The 19,840-nt window shown below is 35.6% G+C and overlaps 2 protein-coding genes across 2 annotated transcripts; both read left to right on the forward strand.

The window, feature by feature from the left end:
• Positions 1-1,529: 1,529 nt before the first annotated feature.
• Positions 1,530-2,751, forward strand: LOC112099921. The gene is made up of 2 exons (XM_024187450.1): positions 1,530-2,115; positions 2,273-2,751. The coding sequence occupies exons 1-2, from the start codon at positions 1,530-1,532 to the stop codon at positions 2,749-2,751; spliced, it is 1,065 nt and encodes a 354-aa protein (XP_024043218.1).
• Positions 2,752-2,903: 152 nt separating this feature from the next.
• LOC112099922 lies at positions 2,904-5,440 on the forward strand. The gene is made up of 7 exons (XM_024187451.1): positions 2,904-3,387; positions 3,472-3,665; positions 3,744-4,043; positions 4,146-4,325; positions 4,497-4,826; positions 4,919-5,057; positions 5,256-5,440. The coding sequence occupies exons 1-7, from the start codon at positions 2,904-2,906 to the stop codon at positions 5,438-5,440; spliced, it is 1,812 nt and encodes a 603-aa protein (XP_024043219.1).
• Positions 5,441-19,840: the final 14,400 nt, after the last annotated feature.

Raw genomic sequence — 19,840 nt, forward strand, 5'->3', positions numbered from 1 at the left:
TGAGAATCATGATGGAGTAATGCCATCTATAAGTTTCTCGGCCAGGATACAAGAGAAACTCATTCAACCATGGAAGAACTTGGTTGTGGTAAAGCTGTTAGTAAGGAATATTAGTTATAAGGCTCTTTGTGCTCGACTGGCTAACATGTGGAAACCTTCTATGGGTTATTCGATGATTGACTTGGAGAATAACTATTTCTTGGTACGATTTCGCAATGGAGGGGACGCCTTGGATGCTTTGACAAGAGGTCCATGGATCATTTTAGGCCATTATCTAACTGTGCAACAATGGACGCCTGATTTCGATAGCAAAGTTACGGACTTTGAATATGTCAATGTCTAGATTCGATTACCAGGCTTAGCCCTCCACTTATACCACTAGAAAACCCTTTACAAAATCGGCCAATTAGTTGGAGAAGTTATCAAACTTGATGACAATATAGAATCGTCGACAAGAGGTAAATTCGCAAGAATTGCTGTTAGGATTTCTCTTACAAAACCTCAAGTCTCTCAAGTTGAACTGAATGGAAGGGTTCAGAAGATTGAATATGAAGGGTTACCAGTCATTTGTTTTAAGTGTGGCATATATGGTCACAACAGTGGGGACTGCAGTGAGAACATTAACGATGGGCAATTTGGAGGAGAAGAGACTTCGGGAAAAGACAGCCAACGAGGAGATGTGCATGTTGCACAGGAGGATGGAAGGTCTGCGGATACCCACTTTGAACCTTTTGGACCTTGGATGGTTGCCTCCAGGAGGGGCGTAAACTAGCAAGTGGTAAGAAAACTGTGGGGGAGCCAAATCGGAATAGATCAATCCAAGGAAATATTGTATCAAGATTTCAAGTATTAGAACAAATTCATGAGGAGACTTTTAATCGTGTAATCCCAGAACTTCATGCTTTGCCCGACACATATCTACAATTCCAAGCTACCACCAGCAAAGCTAACCATGAGACAATACCAGCCAAAGCCAAGGAAAAAAGCCGCAGTTGTTATACAGAACCTACCTGAGGCCTTCCCATCCACGAAACCCTTTCAAATAGTTGATATCTCCCATGTACCATCGACTAGCCATAAAAACGACGTAAACAATATAATGCATGCAAACCCTAGCCTCATCCCTTGCCCTTTTACCCATGGCAAGTCCGCTGGCCATGTTACAACTACCGTTCCAACCACTTTAGACCCAACCAGACATACTGTGGTGTTTCGCTTGCCTCAGCTGAGTACACTTGTGGAATATAACTTTGCTAATAACACTTTGGCTGATGATGAGCTACAGGAAATTCAAAATCCACATTCTCCTAATCTAAATGACCCCCCTGACGCCATGGGTGGTTTTGATGATGGAGGTGTTGATAATATTACCAGGGAACTTGGTTTAACATAAGCTGATGCTATAAAAGAAGCCATGTCTGAAGGTGAAGAGTCAATGGTGGAGGAAACGCCCAGAGCATGCGTACAGCAGGTTCATGGGCAGTAGGTATAAGGATCATTTACCTCTATGTGTATATTTAATTACGATGATGTCGGTACTGTTTTGGAATATTCAGGGAGCGGCTTCCCATTCTTTTAGACAAACCTTTAAGACCATTATTCAAAGTTATAAGCCGACTATAGTGGTGGTTATGGAACCGCGAATTAGTGGGCGGAAAGCAGACAACTTCATTCAGGCGAGTGGTTTTGATCAATCTCATAAAGTGGAAGCAGTAGGTTTTTCGGGTGGAATATGGCTGCTATGGAGGGATCAGTTTCATGTAGAGATTACTTTTAATCACAAGCAATTTATTCATCTTAAGCTGCAGCATAACAATGTATTGATATCATGGATTACTGTGGTGTATGCTAGTCCAGTTTCGGTTATCCGCCGTGAGCTTTGGGATCACCTTAATCACCTGGCTACTATCACCAATGATCCTTGGATTGTTGGAGGTGATTTTTACTCGATCCTATTTCCAGAAGAGAAGATTAGGGGGTCTTCTACGGCAAGCGGTGTTTGCAAAAATTTCAGTAAATGGTTTCACAATAATGGGCTTCATGACTTGAAATTTAAGGGCCCCAGATACACATGGTCACGTGGCTCCCTTTCAAAGCGCCTTGATCGAGTTGTTTGTAATAAGGCCTGGTTTTTATAGAATCCTAATGCCTGGGTTTTACATTTTCCAAAAGTTGCATCTAATCATCGCCCCTATCCTAATTAGATTTGATCAAAGTTCCCGAAATAATAAATCTCCAAAGCTTTTTCGTTTCATGGCTGCTTGGTTGATAGATTCGAGGTTTACAGATTTTATGAAGACTCATTGGAATAATGAAATGCCTTATTATCGGGCGGCTTTGGAGTTTATCCAACAGGTGCAGCACTGGAATAAGAATAGCTTTGGGAATATTTTCCAAAGGAAGAAGGTTTTGCTGGCCAGGATTGGAGGAGTTCTAAGAGCTCTAGAACGGCGACCTCTCCGTAGTTTATATCGCCTTGAGGCTAAGCTTAAAAGAGAGCTGGAGGAGGTTTTGATGCAGGAGGAGCTGTTGTGGTTACAGAAGTCGAGAAGGGATTGGATTTTGTTTGGTGATCGAAATACTACATATTTCCATAAAAAAACAATTACTAGACGACGCCATAATAGGATAGATGCAATTAAGGCAGAGGATGGTCGGTGGCTCTATGACATGGATGTTATCAAACAACAGGCTACCAACTTTTTCTTTAACCTTTCTACTTCGAAGCAAGGGATGTATATGCCTTATTAGGTTTGTGGTGCTTTTCTGCGAATTGATGACTCTAGATTGGAATCCCTAGCTACAGAGATTGAGGAAAATGAAATTCAGCATGCAGTTTTCAATATGAGCCCACTTAAGGCGCCAGAAGTAGATGGTCTGCATGCGATTTTTTATCAGACTCAATGGCATATTGTGGGGGGGAGTCCTTTTGTAAGGCAATCAAGGAGGCTTTTCAAACTCAATCTATTACTGCTGAAGTTAACAGAATCGTGTTGGTTCTCATTCCAAAGAAGGAGCAACCAATTTCTTTTAGGATGTATCGTCCTATCAACCTCTGTACGGTGACGTATAAAACAATCACAAAAATTATAGCTAATAGATTGCAGGAGTTGCTCCCTGATTTGATTGGACCCCATCAAACTAGCTTTGTACCTGGCCGCCATATCACTGAAAATATTATAGTTACACAGGAGATTATCCATTCCATGTGGAGGAAAAAAGGGTGCAAAGGTTTTATGGCAATAAAGGTGGATTTAGAGAAAGCATATGATAGGCTGAACTGGTCTTTTATTCACAAAACTCTTCAGGAGCTGAACTTACCGACTATGCTTATTAATCTCATCATGGAGTGCATCACTATGGCCACGATGAATGTGCTCTGGAATGGTGAGCTTACTTCTGGATTTCGTCTAGGAAGGGGTGTTTGACAGGGTGATCCACTTTCACCGTATATCTTTGTGCTTTGTATAGAACACCTCAGCCATGGGATTTCTAAATCGATTCAACAAGGTCATTGGAAACCAATTCGATTAGCGAGAATGGGAACCCCTTTAAGTCATTTATTTTTCGCAGATGATCTATTGTTGCTATCGGAGGCTTCTAACCAGCAGGCTATAATTATTAATAAGTTTATAGAGGATTTTTCTGCTAGCTCGGGAGCCAAGGTTAATAAATCCAAACCTTGGTTTATTTTTCTACTAATATATCAGTCATGAAGGCTTCCAAAATTGGCTCTGATCTAGGTTATTCAGTCAGTCACTGGCACTTTGGGGAAGTATTTGGGGATCCCTTTATGCCATAATCGGATGTCGAGGCAAACCTACCAAAGTATTATTGATAAGGTTGATCAACGACTTTCTGGGTGGAATGCTTCTCACTTGATCTTAGTGGGACGCATCACTTTGGCGCAATCAGTTTTACAAGCTATTCATGTGTACGCAATGCAAACCACAAACCTGCCACGAAGTATAAAAATGAAGATTGATCAGTTATGTCGGCGCTTTATTTGGAGTGGTTCGGCTGAGCATCAAAAAATGAGTTTGGTTAATTAGGATACGATTTGCACTCCAAAATGCAAAGGGGGCCACGGTTTCAAGAAGCTGAATATCATGAATCATGCCCTCCTTATGAAGAACACTTGGCAGTTAATCACTGAACCAACCGAGCTTAGTAATCAAGTATTGCTAACTAAGTATGGGATTAAATTGGATGAGGTTCTTACAAGCCTGCCTACTCGATATGGGTCTCATTTTTGGAAAGCAATGGGAAACATTTGGGAGAAAACTCGAGTGGGAATGCGGTGGAACATTGGCGATTGGAAGAAGGTTAGGTTTTGGTGGGATTCTTGGGTGACAACTTCGAGCCCTTTGGCTGACTTTGTGACACAACGAATTCCAAATACGTTACTTAAGCGAGTAGCTGATTTTGTTGATGAAACTAAAAACTAGAATTGGTCTTTGTTTAGCCACTTGTTACCTAATAATATCCTTTTAAAGAGTGCTTCAATTCATCTTCCCAAAGTTTCTCACGGAGCTAACAGTTACTTTTGGGGAGTTTCCTCTAATGGAATTTTCTCTGTAAAATCTGCTTATGAGCTTTTAGATGATCCTGTTATCAATGCAGATCGTAATTTTTGGCGTTTGGCTTGGAGTTGGAAGGGCCCCCATAGCATCCGTGTTTTTCTTTGGCTCCTCTTGCATGGTCGGTTGAAAACGAGGAAGGAATTTCATAGGAGACATTTGGTTGTTTCTACTCAATGTGATAGATGTGGAGGGCCGGTTGAGGATATTCTTCATACTCTCCGCGACTGTGTTATGGCTAGGAGGGTATGGTCTTATCTCTTGCCTACCCATCATCCCCCTAGCTTTTTTCTTTGCTCTCTTACTGATTGGCTACAGATGAATTTGATGAATCTCAGGAGTATTGGAGAGTATGTTTTGGAGTAGCGGTGTGGAGATTATGGTTTTGGAGGAATGACGTTCTCTTTAATCATGGCTCGTGGGAGAGTGGCTTTATAGCCACAGACATAAAGGCTCGAACGCATAAGATTTTACGTTGTATTCACCAACCTTTGCTTGGGAAACAATAGCGAGTGGAGACACTTATCAGGTGGAAAGCTCCTATTTGGCCGTGTGACAGGTTAAATACGGATGGTGCCAGGAAGGGGTCTGGATATGCTGGGGCTAGTGGATTGATTTGAGACTCCAATGGAAATTGGCTCATGGGCTTCACTGTTAACCTTGGAATGTGTTCAGTTCTCTCGGCTGAGCTTTGGGGTCTTTTGCATGGCTTGAGAGTGGCTTGGGATCATGGCTTTAGACGTCTTCAATTGGAAGTGGATAATAAGAGCATAGTGCATTTTTTGGAAAGGGCTCATCCTTCAGCCAACGAAAATGCAATTCTTGTCAAAGCTGTTCGGGAATTATTAGCACGTGACTAGATCGTGCACATGGAGCATGTGTACAAAGAGGCAAATAGTGCTGCGGACTTCCTTGCTTCCTATAGCCTAACTACACCCATAGGCTTGCATGTTCTTCTTTTTCCTCCTCCTGCTATTTTTTATTTACTTTGTAATGATGCTTATGGGATTGCACACTCTCGTTTAGTGTTGCATTAACTCTTCGTGAGCCCTTATTTAATAAAAAAAAAGAAGTCGATTTTTTCGCTTACTTTGTAGTACGGTGGATGGTCAAACACGGCTAGAGAACTTATTTGAAAAATAGTATTAATTATTGACGGCTTACTTGATTTTTCCTTAAATGACAAGGACCGCATTAATTATAAATTATCCTTAATTTTTTAATTTTTTTTTCCAATCTATTCCTTTCTCTTAACATTTAATTTAACATTAACAATAACTATTAATTGTCCATTATTTAATCCAGTGGCAAACACTTTCAAGTTTACATTTGAGGGGGTTCACCTCTTTGTACATGCGCATGAAATTATTTTTTAATTATTACTATGCTGAGGTTATGGCAATTGTTTTAGTGATTGATTCTGACTATTCAATGGCAGTTCACCTTCAATTTTAGCCTCCAACCCCTTTGGATTATTCGTAATTATTTAGCTTAATTGTCATTATATTTTGTCGAAAATGAGTTATAGACTCACTCACACTTTCACAGAGAATAATAAGATTACACAAACTGTCTTGCAAATCTCACCTCTTGCAGATACCTTACCTTTTCTTTCACTTGTGGTCTTCGCCTCTTGTAGAAGCTTTGCCTTTTCTTTCTAGAGATGCTATTGGCTTTTCAGACTATTGTTTCTGTTAACTTTTGGTTCCTTACTTTTCCTGCTTCCTGTGTGAAGCTTTTCAATATTTTAGTTTCTTGTATTGAATGAGCCGTAAAACTCATTTTGTCCCCCGCTAAAAGTTCTTCTCGTTTATCGCGGTTTTCATCAAGTAAAAATGAAAAAGTCAGTCGTTTTTTAGCCCAAAAATTTTGGTTACGAAACTCTTCAACATACATATGCCCCATTCCATCTCCTCACATGTGCTCACCACATGTGATGGTACAGGCAAGCTATTTTTATTCTGCTTGTCTCTTCCTATCTTGCCCTTACACTTGATAACGTTAACAGTTGGCCAATTCGAGGAAGCCAATCCCTCCAAGATGTAACACAAGTATTTCTTTGATAAAATGATTCAGGCCTTCATTATTCAACAATGGCTTATTTATACAAGCCAGACAAAAGAGAAACAGGAATGAAACAAGATAATCTCAACAAATCAAGAACTGGATACTTGAAAAACTAAGTTGATAATATCTCAACTAACTTAGGCTTATTCAACTTTACTACTACTTTAGACTTATTCAATTGGACCGAACATGACCATTAACTCAATAAGCATATCATATGATCTAACATTACTACAAACTGTCATGTTGTTAATTGATAATTTACCTTATCATCATCTCACTGTCACATGGTGAATTGTGTAAAGACCATGTATACGTTACACTGGTGATAAACTCTATCTCTCTACTTTATAAGTATAGCGTCACATTTTAGTCATCCAAATCTTTGCTTTTGTATAAACACTGAGATCCAACCGAGAAAAAAAATGTTGTTAGATACAATCCCAAAAGGTTTTATCAAATGTTGACTCCTTCTGACCCATATCTTATCCATCTATAGCTACCCTTCTGATGGTTTTCGAAGCCAACAAAAATAAATTCCTACTCTAAATAAATTGTGTATAGTGATTGAGCAGGGTCGTGTCCACAGAGATCGATAATTATTTAAATCCTTTTAAAATGTAAAACATAAAATGGGGGAATTGTTGACAATAATAAAAATCAAATTAAAATAATAAGAATGCAAATTAAAGTTGTAATTCAAATTGGAGAAAGCTCTAGTTGAAGGAATTAACTCAGCTTGATTCGACTACTGATCATTGATTCAAATATAGATTATTATTACTTATGAATAGACCGGTTATAGCTATTGAGACCCTCTAATAGCCAATCTCTCCTTAACTAGTCGATAACCAAGGTACGACCGTTGGATATTTCCCTAATCAATAGACAACCCTAGATACGATCATAGGATTTAATCAATTGACAGCTTGAAAAACCAGAGAGACCCAAATCCTAATCAACACATATGATGATTCATTTAAATTAGATTGTTTATTCTCATAACACAACTCACTGCTATGTTATTTGTCACAAACATTAAAATCTTCATACGATGAATCCTTTAATTGACAATAGATTAAGTTGATAATTAAATAGTGGCCAATTACCTAATTAACAAACATAATCATGAAACTAATTCAGAGAATAAACAAATACCCAAAAAGTAATAAAATAATTAAAACATAAGAAAGATCTCACATTAGTGATGAATCAAAGCTTCATTATCCTTCAACCAGAAAAATAAGTTTAGTTCTTCATTGAGAGAAGAGAAAAATTAGATCTAGGGTTTCTTTCTTTTCCTCCAATCCAAATCCCCCTTTTTTTCACAATAGATTCCTCCCTTAAATACTCTCTCTCTCTTCTCTTTTAGAGTTCTATTTAAAATAAAATACTAATATCTAAAATATTAAATTCGTAATTACAAAAATAATCAAAAATATAAAATACGTTAAACTAAAAATTGCAGGTCCGCAGTTGACAGCACGCGCCCACGCCTTATCAACAAAGTTCTTCTGCCGCTCATAATTTCTCCAAGAGAACAATCATCCTTAAACATCATCTTATAGCTCAATTTTATCACTAATCAATAGAATTGCACCTACAAAAGTAAAACACAAGTAAATCACTATTATTAAGTGCAAAACATCAATGTTAAGGGAAGTAAACAATGCAAAACTAGTGCATAAATTGCACTCTAACAAATTCTCCCACACCAAGATGATGCTTGTCCTTAAGCATATAACTCAAGACTAATCCCAAATCTCCACTCAATTCCAATCTCAACTCATCCAAAAACAATTTTAAGCAAGCATACCTCAAGAAATTAAGTCGATCAACATTCGAGAGATGAGGATTTTAAAGCATAGAATTTCATAAGATAGAATAAGAACATTCAACCACCAAGAAGATCCATTCAAAATTCAAGTGCAACAAGATTTAATAGCCCTCTCAATAACTTCACTCCATGCATTCAAAGTGTTTAGGGTATCATTTATGCACTCAAATCAAATCAAAGAATGCTATTACCATAAACTTGCTCATATATCACATCTCAATCCACAAAACATGAATAAAATGCAAAAATCTGAGGGTCTTAAAAAGGTTGTAATGGGGTTAAATAGGTTAAATGAAAAAGAAAGGTCTATGAAAGAAAAAGAGATCAAAATGAGAATAATGAACTCATTGAATGAACTTATGATATCAAAATGCTTATTTCTACTCAAGTCACCAAGAATGTAAACATTTTTTTTTCGATTTTTTTTCTTTTTTTTTCCTTTTTTTTGTTTTTTTCTTTTTTTTTGTTTTTTTTTTTGAATCAAACAAAAGAAATGAACCTTGCACAATTTAATTCAAGCATAATGCTTGTTGATCTAATTGAGAAACTTCAATACAAGGTAGAAAAAGCAACAAAATATATCCACACAATGAGTCCAAAAATCTCCTTAAATTGAGGCTCAAAAAGAAGAAAAATGGTTAAGTAGACGAAGAGAATTAGATGGGTAATGGTTAAGGCTCAAACAAAGGTAGCAAATAAAGGTCTTCGGGTAGAGAAAAAGGAAAATGCGAGAATAGAAAAATGGTAAATGGTTTGCCTTTATCATTTTAATGCATAAAATCTCATAATGTGGCTTCAACATGCATAATAAAGCAAGTTCTAGAATAAACAAATTAGGATTGATATTCACATTACAAAAATAATTAGAGCAAAGTGGTTGCTCATAGGCTCAAATCCTCACAAAGTTGGTAAATTTGCCATCAAATCATGTACACTCTTCAAATGAATCAACCATCAATAGTGGTGTAGAATGAGAAGAATGTATGAGTGAGATATAAAAGGAAAGATAAAAAAGATAATAAGCGAGAAAGATGTATGTAGTAAAAAAAAATTGAAAGATAAAATGTGAGTGATGAAAGAATATGATAGAAAAAAAAATAGATGTGAATAATTTGAGATAGATGGGAAAAGAGTAGTGAGAGAGAAAGGAAAAGAAAATTAATAATATATGAAGCATACTAACTCAAAAATCATTTAAGGATGAGTAGAGTGAAAATAATAATTCCAGGCATCAATAATGCAAAAATCCCTCCCCCACACCAAGAACTTACATTGTCCCTAATGTAAGGTAATCAAAGCTCACATAAAAATTAAAGCGTAAGGATAAAAGATTAAAGGCAAAAAGAAACTTCCCTGAATTGTGGGCTTTGATCCACATAACGTCTATGGGCTTGGCGAAAATGGTGGGGTAAATCCCACACTCTCGAAGTATGCGGCCAAATTCTGCTCCATCTTGTTCAGCTTGTGCTCCATTTTCTCTAACTGAATGCTCAAAGGTGGTGCGGATGTAGAAGGAATAGTTGGCGGGGCAGCAGTGTCGTCGTCTAACTCGTCATCAGAGGTAGCACCACTCCTAGCGTAAAGCTTCTCCAGAAGTTGAGTGGGTCCTGGTTCAGTAAACTGAAATCTCTTCTCCTTGAATTCGACCACACCTGTTCTTTCAAACACAGACATATCCAAAAATTCCTTTTTGCAAGCAGGATGCAAAACATTATTGTTGGGATCAAGCACACATAGGTTTATAGCTAACAGAGTAATGTATGGACTAAGAAATAAAGTCCTATACCGTTTAAGCACACTTTGAAATTGTTCCGCTAACCAAAAACCTAAATTAGGCCTCACATCATTTAACATGCACCAGATAAAATAAAATTCAGTTTTAGAGAAAACTCCTGAGTGATCTTTCTTGCCTAAAAAATTATATGCTAAGAATCGATACACACATTTCAAAACAGGATCACGTAAGAAAGAACTCTTTGATTTACTCGGGTCATAGGCATTGTGATCAACAGATAAATTACGCCAAAGACCATAAGGCTCAAAATTTTCGCTAAAGTCACAAGTTGTTCCTAAATATGCATCACTAGAAGAATAATCATCATCAATGAATCCTAAAGCTAGGTTAAAATCTGTGATAGAGTGTGAAAAATTTCGTCCCATTAACCTAAACTTGATGACATCCGGGGTATGCAAAGTAAAATCATTCGGCATATTAAATTGAAAAGTAGCATAAAACTCCCTAATCAACTCAACATAACCCAAACAATCAACATCAACAAATTTACGCAACCCAATCTTATCTATCAAAGAATCAAAATTATCCTTAACATTTAATTTTTCAAGAGTCGGGTAATGAATATACTTAGCTGGAAGTATTTTGCGCGTGGAAATATCTTTGTACCTCTCTTTCTCTTGTTGACTCGCGAATGCGAGGCACCCTCCGAGATTGGATTCCGCAAGTGGCAAAACACTCATGCCTTTTCCATGCTTCGATCTTTGTCTCACGGCTTGGCGTGAATATGAAATTGTGTTCCATGGAACCGTAGTGGGAGCGGCAATCTTAGATTTATTTGCGACGGGTGTCTTTTTAGATGACTTGGAAGTAGATGCTTTCCTCTTCGGCATTGTTACAATGATTGCACTCACGGATTTCGATTTACCCGGCTGGAATACAAGGCGTAGGCTGGTTGCGTTGCGTTGCTGCTCGGCTGGAGCTTGCGTTGCGCGCTAGTGCTGCTGCTCTCGCACGGTTGCTGCTGCTACGTGGGCTGCGGCTGCAGGTTGCTGCGGGTTAAAAAGATAATCAACAATGATTTTTTTTTTAATTAGGGATTTGTGAACAGTGATTTTTGATTTTTGTTTTTTTTTGTTTTTTTTAAATAAATAAATAAATATATATATATATATATATATATATATATAAAAGAAAGAAAAGAAGGAAGGAAAAAATAAATAAATAAAAGTTTTTTTTTTTTAGTGATGAATCACTTTGAGACACAAAGAATTTCAGAAGTACTTTTCTAATAAGCACGTGGGCACGCCTTAAAACCATTTTACTTTAAAAATCACAGAAGTACTTATTGGTTAAGACGTGGGCACGCCTTATCAAAAATTTTCTTTTGGCTATCACTTGTTCTTCTGAATCGCTAGATGATTCAACTAAATTAGGCACCGTATCTATTTCAGAAAGCAAAGGCGACAATGATCGTTGCTTAGCTCACTTCGTCTGCTGTCTCAACTGGTGAGCTGTCTTCTCAATTTCAGGATCAAACACCTGTACGAGAAGAACGAACCATACACCAAGTAAAATGTAAAAAGGATTAAATAAATGACACCAATCCCCGGCAACGGCACCAAAATTTGATGGTTGTCGAAGCCAACAAAAATAAATTCCTACTCTAAATAAATTGTATATAGTGATTGAGCAGGGTCGTATCCACAGAGATCGGTAATTATTTAAATCCTTTTAAAATGTAAAACATAAAATGGGGGAATTGTTGACAATAATAAAAATCAAATTAAAATAATAAGAATGCAAATTAAAGTTGTAATTCAAATTGGAGAAAGCTCTAGTTGAAGGAATTAACTCAGCTTGATTCGACTACTGATCATTGATTCAAATATAGATTATTATTACTTATGAATAGACCGGTTATAGCTATTGAGACCCTCTAATAGCCAATCTCTCCTTAACTAGTCGATAACCAAGGTACGACCGTTGGATATTTCCCTAATCAATAGACAACCCTAGATACGATCATAGGATTTAATCAATTGACAGCTTGAAAAACCAGAGAGACCCAAATCCTAATCAACACATATGATGATTCATTTAAATTAGATTGTTTATTCTCATAACACAACTCACTGCTATGTTATTTGTCACAAACATTAAAATCTCCATACGATGAATCCTTTAATTGACAATAGATTAAGTTGATAATTAAATAGTGGCCAATTACCTAATTAACAAACATAATCATGAAACTAATTCAGAGAATAAACAAATACCCAAAAAGTAATAAAACAATTAAAACATAAGAAAGATCTCACAGTAGTGATGAATCAAAACTTCATTATCCTTCAACCAGAAAAATAAGTTTAGTTCTTCATAGAGAGAAGAGAAAAATTAGATCTAGGGTTTCTTTCTTTTCCTCCAATCCAAATCCCCATTTTTTTCACAATAGATTCCTCCCTTAAATACTCTCTCTCTCTTCTCTTTTAGAGTTCTATTTAAAATAAAATACTAATATCTAAAATATTAAATTTGTAATTACAAAAATAATCAAAAATATAAAATATGTTAAACTAAAAATTGCAGGTTCGCAGTTGACAGCATGCGCCCACGCCTTATCAACAAAGTTCTTCTGCTGCTCATAATTTCTCCAAGAGAACAATCATCCTTAACATCATCTTATAGCTCAATTTTATCACTAATCAATAGAATTGCACCTACAAAAGTAAAACACAAGTAAATCACTATTATTAAGTGCAAAACATCAATATTAAGGGAAGTAAACAATGCAAAACTAGTGCATAAATTGCACTCTAACACCTTCTCTCTCCTTTTCCTTTTACACTTCAAATGGCCTCTTGCTACTTTAATTATATTTCAACGATAAGTACTTCTATTAACGAAGTTGAGATGTAATTAAAATTTTGTCCAAATTAATGACGAGCCTTAGAGTTTGATATTTCCAATCGGTATGATGATCAAAGCAAGATTTTTTTTTTAATCCAAAATAATGCAACTAGATTAGAATGTAATTCATAATTTATAAGGATCGTTAATTCTATTGGCTTTTGTAGCAAAACTATGGCGATAAGGAGATTTTTGAGCATTATCTCCCGAAGCTTTAGGCGAGAGATGGAATAATGGCTCTATATCAATGGTAGTTTCGAAATTGGGGCATGGAAGCAGTTGGTTTACAGAGGCCGTACAAACAGTTTATTTCTTATTTCTTTTCTTTTTCTTTTTTTTTTTTTGGGACAAAAACGTAGCTAGTCTTTTGTGGCCCTGCGAACTAAATTTTTCTATTTTGTGTTGTGTGTCTTCAACTAACATTCTTTTGTTGCGAATTGAGGCCTACATAGCATGATGTGTACGATTAGCTTGTGCAACAATGAGTAATGAAGGCATATATTTAAAACTCAAATAATAATGACTAGTCTAGCAAAAACCAATAGATATAGCAGAGCAGCCTCTCGTGCATGTTCATATTGGGAGATGAAGACGAAACTGAGGAAAGAAAATCTCTTGGATCCCCTTGATCACTTCCAGTGTAACACTCCGAAACTGTACACGTCGGGTTTTTCTGTGATCTTCATTGTGTAAGCAAGCTCCGCAAAGTCAACTGAAAAAAAAAAAAGAAAAAAGAAACATGGCTTACTCTGTTTTAAAGATCATTGTGTATTAATTAGAAAGCTTTCATAAGCCAACGGAACGTGTTACATAATGATATTCCTCAGAATGGCACCAAAAGAATATTATATACGTGGAGAAACAATGACAAATCCATACGTGCTTGCGCATACAGTCCAATTGCAAAGTGAGCTGAAAAGTGAGCTGCATATTCCAAATACAACAACACATTCTTGCTTGATATGCCTCGATGGTCAATCGGTGGAAAGAAATCGTGGAGCAAATATTATCACATTCATTCTCTGATTCCAACCGAATAAATTCTTTTGATGTTGCATTACTGCTCAAGATTGTCATTGTTAATCCTGAGCTTCATTGTACAGACTTTATTTGGTGATCTTTACCTCATGTAGATGCTTTACCTTTTCTTTCGCTTGTGGTCTTCACCTCTTGCATAAGCTTCACTTTTTCTTTCTAGAGATGCTAATGGCTTTTTAAACTATTATTTATGTTAACTTTTGGTTCTCTACTTTTCTTGCTCCCTGCGTGGAGCTTCTGATTTTTTTTTTTTAAATTTCTTGTATTTAATGAAGGTAAAACTCATTTTGTCCCCCCTAAGCTGATCTGTTGCGTTTTCATTATTTCTTTTTTATTTTTTAGTCTTTGTTTAGCATCGCTTATGCAATGATCATAAGTATTTATTTAATTTCATAATCTCTTTTAAATTTATTATTGTTGTTAGTTAATTTTTTAGTAGAGTTTTTGAGGATTAACTAAGTTATTTTACCTTTACAAACAAAAGTTCAAATTCTGAAATTTTTAAAGTAAAGGTTGAAAAGCTTTTTAAAATGTTAAAATTTTAAAAATATCATTTACTTATTTGATAATTTTATTTCATTTATTTCATAACATAATTTTAAAAGAAATTGCCTATTAAAGTAATAATTTTTAATAAAAGCTTTTGTTCACAATCAAATAATTAATTCTTTTTTATTTAAAAATTTTACTTGTAAAAGCTCAACTAACAAAACTAGAGTAAAATAAGCTTTATTTGAAAAATTATACTAAAGCTCGTACACTAAAACTTTTCTTATATTGTCATGAATTTAATCAAGTGAAAAGAAAAAAGTCAGTTAGTTTTGAGCTGCAACAGTTTAGTTACAAAACTCTTGAACGTATCCCCCATTCCAACTCGTCAAATGTGTTCATCACTGCCCCGTATGCTCTTCAAACTAAAATATATTTAAAATCAAAACTCTGATTGGACGTAGTCTTTTATACATACCAGGAGGAATAGAGAAAACGAACGAATGCATAGACAGCTTCATGAGGCACCCCAGGAATTTTGATATATATGAAATCATTGTTTACCTTTGATTGCTGCAGAATATTCCCCAGCACAGGTGAGGCAATACTCTGCACAAATAACAGTTCTAACTTCAGGAATTTTCTCACATCGAAATTGAATATTAATGGTCCCAGGATTTCTTCTATCCATTTATAAACAGAGTAATTCCAAACACTGTATATTTATGTTGAATAGATGCCAACTCTTCAAGCAGGTTCAAAAATTGCTAACTTAGCCACTGGACCGTCTATTTAACATTCATAAGGTCATCTCCGAAGTGAAATTACTTTACAGTACTAAAGCAATTGTCATTGAGAAAACCCGGTGTAGCTCTACTTTAACAGAGAAGTAAGGTAAAGTTCAATAAACTAACCAGTATACTGGAATGAACTGGGATACAGGATTTGTCCTCGGTAACAGCATAGACATCTGCACCATTTCCTTCCTTGAAAAGCTTATCCCATACATCCTTTGTTTCCTTTGGAACAAAACTACAATGTAAAAATCTACTGGGATATTTGCTTTTTGTACAGGGTTTAATAGGGAGAGGGGGTGGCTTGGGTATACTACAGTTTTAGGGTACAGAAGAGGTGGGAACTTCCAGCACATGTAAAATATCGGCTGCATTCCCCTCCTCCACGTGTATATTAAACGACCCACAGAAGGATTCACCAGCGGCACAAAGCTAGGGAGACTCAATATCTGGCGAAGCCATCAGCTACAGAAGTATCTGAATATTCAAATGACACAATCTCGCTACAAGAACTGCATAAACAAAGTCAAATAAGAAAGTGAACAACAGTCACGAACCCGTTATACGAAGGAGCACTAATCAATCAAGAACTTGTATAATGTTTGCTCTTTAACTAACATAAAATAAGCAATTAAGAGCGGAAGTAACAAAAAATATCTAAATGCAACAATCAACGGTTGATGTTGTTGAAAAGTCAGCCCACAAAGCTTATTTTCACACGTTTTTTCTTGACAAATTGGAGGTTGGTGGCACAAATATTTGACAGGTTGTTGCCATGCATGCATTCAATTTTGGAGAAGCAAATTTGAAGACAAATTTCGATTTGAGAGAAATAGAGAGCAATTGCAAGTGAGTTCTTTGAGAGAATTTGAGAGAGCTTCCACTTGAGTGTTCTAGTGAGGTTCCATGTGGGTGTTTTGGGGTTGTGGGTTTTGTGAGTTTTTCTCACTTTTGTAAATTCAATTTGTTACTAAAATTATCTTCTAGTTTTTACTTGTGGACGTAAACATTAAGCCGAACCACGTAAATTATTGTGTCCTATTTTTCTTTACATTTGTTTAACACTACATTTATATTTCTCCTGTAGTTGCAATATTAGTAATTGCTCAACCTGTGTTTCCGCAACAGATGTGCTATAAACTAATCCAAATATATAACTACATGGTTCAAAAAAAATCTGAAGGTTGCATCAAAGTTCTTATATGAATAAACAAACAAGAATAGAATCAATACCATTCCCAAAGCTATTTGTTGAATCATGCTGTTCGTGGGATTAAAATACTTCTACAAAGGAATCTTACAAAATCCAATCAATCAAACACACGTATTCACTTTGAAATTCGTGTTCATCAGTTCAAGTAACAACAAAATTTGGTCAAATGAACCATGCCATAATGTACCCAGATCAATTTAGTGAAATAATATAAAGCTGTAACCAGAATCATGCTTAGCTCCACAGAAAAATATAAAGAATAAAAACTTTTAACCAGAGTCATGCTTAGCAGGAAATCTGGGTACAAAGTTAAGAAAAAATGAAGTGAAAATTGTGTGAATTAGGTGAGCTTTAATTTTCAAGGAAGGTAAAACGAAATCTTGAAGCAAAATCGTTGACTGAAAAAACTGAAAAAAAATTAAAGCTTTAGTACATCGTCCTAGTCGATCAAAATTAGAAGAAGCAAAAGCTGGAGGAGATATTTGGAGTTTCCTTTTGGATTGATTTATCTCAGTAAAATTATTATTATTAATGTTAAAAGAAAGAATTTTTGATTTGATATGAAGTACTCGCCTACGTTGCAACAGTTGCAACGTACCACACTTTTTGTCCACATGCGTAATGGCCGTAGGATTTGGAGCGCTTTCATCTAACGGTTCAGATGAGTCCTGAATATAAGTAAAGTAGTCGGTTGCCAACCGAGATTGTAGATAAATATAATAAAAAATTAAATAACTCAAAACTGTTAAAAATTAGGTGATTGAATCAGTGTTGAGAGGACATGGTCGAATTCATTGCGAAAACCCATTAATTCTTGAAATCTGTTTCACACATAGTAAAATCAGATCATGAAATTAATTGCTAATTGAAGTGCGGTCCTATGAGGCTGAAGTAATTTTGAAATTGCGGCAGAGAAATTGAAGACAATTATATCGTTGTGGCAGCCAACAACGACCGACATTGGGTGGAGCCGAAACTTTAGGAATTAGGCAAATGTAATTATATGGGAAAAGGTTGGAAAAAAGTCTGTTTGATCCGTTGATTAGCCATTCGATCGGATGCAGCGGGTAACTACTGATAAGAAATTGTAAATTTTGAATGAAAGATTTAATTGTGGTAATGAAGTTAGGATTTTTTGTTATGTTTTTTATGGAAGAATTAGAGAAGGGGAGAATGCTTTCCAGGAAGCATTGTTTAATTTCTTTGTTTAATTATTGTTACTGGATTTGTAATGTATTTGAACTTGAAAATAAGAAAACAGTAAGATTTTGAATTCGTTGTTGGAGCTTTTAGAATTTAGATGTGTTTGGTTAATACTTATCTCATATTCTCCAGCTGCAATGCTTCTTTTTTTGATGTAACAACTCCCAGTTTGTTATATTTCTCTATTAGATTTTTTATTGTCAAAGGCTTTAGATTCTTCCAATTTCTTTTTTTTTTATCACTATTTTTCTCTTTCTAATACTGATGATTTTGGTTTTGGTCTTGTTTTGTTGTTTTAAAAATTTTCCAACCTATGTATTTGATCATGGTTTCATACCGTCAGGTTTTACAGACAAAGAGGACCAAGAAGGCAGAAATTGTTGGAAAGTATGGTATGTATTAAGGCTAGTTTTATTCATTTTTCCGGTTTGTTTAGTGTCCTCAAGTATAGATGTTATGGTAATATAGGCTTAGATTTTTTTTTTCCCTTGGGATATTTTTATATCAATAGCAGGTAGAAATATTATATCTCATTAAGCTTTGAGCATGAATTGTGGGTTATTGACATGTTTATTCAAGAAAGCTTGCTACTGGCATTATATAAATAGAAATTTATAATAGGAAGCATATTATGAAAAGCCTTGTGGTGGTCTTTCTCTAGCTTCTTGTTATCCCTAGTTTGATGCTTTAGTTTCTTTTTGCATGTGTGGCTTGGGGATCTTGGAATTATAAGTATTATTCTTTTCCAAGTACTCATTATGGTGCCAGTCTTAAGAAGGTGGAGGTCAGTCAACACAGTAAGTACTTCTGTGAATTCTATGGGAAGGTCATACATTCCCCTCTTTCCTGCTCTTTATCATTTTTCATTTCTTTTTATGCTCATGGTTCAATGACTGTTCGCTTTTGCTTGTGGATGTATTAAATGTTTACATATTCCTTGCTGTAGGAAGTATGCTGTGAAGAGGAAGGTTGTGGGAATCTGCGGTTGCAAAGACTCTGGCAAAGTTGAAAGCTGGAGGTGCTTACACTTTGAAGAAACATTCTCATTGGCTGTCATATTTACTTTTATAATTCAATTTAAATGATTCTAGATTCTGTCCTATGTTCCTTTTCAGGATTTCTAGTGCTGTGACCGTGAAAAATATCATTTGGAGGCTGAAGGAGCAGATTGAGAGTTAATTTTGTAGCCAATCTATCTTTTTTTTTCATTTATTTGTGATGGGAGTAATTCCTGGGGCAAGATTGTCTAAATGGATTTCTATACTTGGATATTTGGTTTAGAAAGTTTTGAATTTGAATCTCTTTATTAAATAGATTTTAATGGACTTTTAGTTTTATGGTATTAGCCGCATGGTCTATTGCTTCAAAATTTTGGTGTCAAAAATCATGGCTATAATTATTTAAATGGGCCACAATAAAAATTGATCTCCACCATTAGTAATCATTTATAAGAAACTAGCTCCAGTTGAAATCAGATATTTTGTTCGTGTATTTTAGTGAAATGAAATCAATTCCTTTAAAGGCATAAGTTGATTATCCTTTTGGATTTAATCTATTAAGGCATTGATTTGTTTCATTGAAAGAACTATTGAGTTCACATACAACAGAGGTTGGGCTCGAAGGTCTTCTACCAGCGCTCCAACTCTTGCATTACATTTAGCTTTACAAAACTCTTAAGAAGATGGAAAAAGACAAATATTAACTAAACACACAAGCTATTGTTGTCACCTCTGTTCTCTCCTTCCATTCCCCATTAGTCTAGGAATGCATATAAACATTTAAAAAGACAGATATAATATAGTTCTCTTTCACCATCTTACTCTAAGAAGCATCATTAATGCAGGGACTTCAAAAATTTGAGGCCCCTTCGACAAAGAAAGGTGATGAAGATAGGACGATGACTCACTAATCATCATCGTCTAAAAGTTGTCTGGACTCTAGTCAATTGTATTACTATATGAGATGCATATAGGTATA

The sequence above is a fragment of the Citrus clementina genome, unplaced genomic scaffold (genome assembly GCF_000493195.1).
Source record: "Citrus clementina cultivar Clemenules unplaced genomic scaffold, Citrus_clementina_v1.0 scaffold_3, whole genome shotgun sequence".
Classification (NCBI taxonomy): Eukaryota; Viridiplantae; Streptophyta; class Magnoliopsida; order Sapindales; family Rutaceae; genus Citrus; species Citrus x clementina.

Excerpts from the sequence above, each read along its gene's own strand:
- LOC112099921 (XM_024187450.1), top strand. The coding sequence starts at position 1,530 with ATGTCGGTACTGTTTTGGAATATTCAGGGAGCGGCTTCCCATTCTTTT. Across the intron at positions 2,116-2,272 it reads GCGCCTTGATCGAGTTGTTT|ATTCGAGGTTTACAGATTTT; the intron begins GTAATAAGGCCT and ends CTTGGTTGATAG.
- LOC112099922 (XM_024187451.1), top strand. The coding sequence starts at position 2,904 with ATGGCATATTGTGGGGGGGAGTCCTTTTGTAAGGCAATCAAGGAGGCT. Across the intron at positions 3,666-3,743 it reads CTGCTAGCTCGGGAGCCAAG|GTTATTCAGTCAGTCACTGG; the intron begins GTTAATAAATCC and ends GCTCTGATCTAG. Across the intron at positions 4,044-4,145 it reads AGCATCAAAAAATGAGTTTG|TTAATCACTGAACCAACCGA; the intron begins GTTAATTAGGAT and ends AACACTTGGCAG.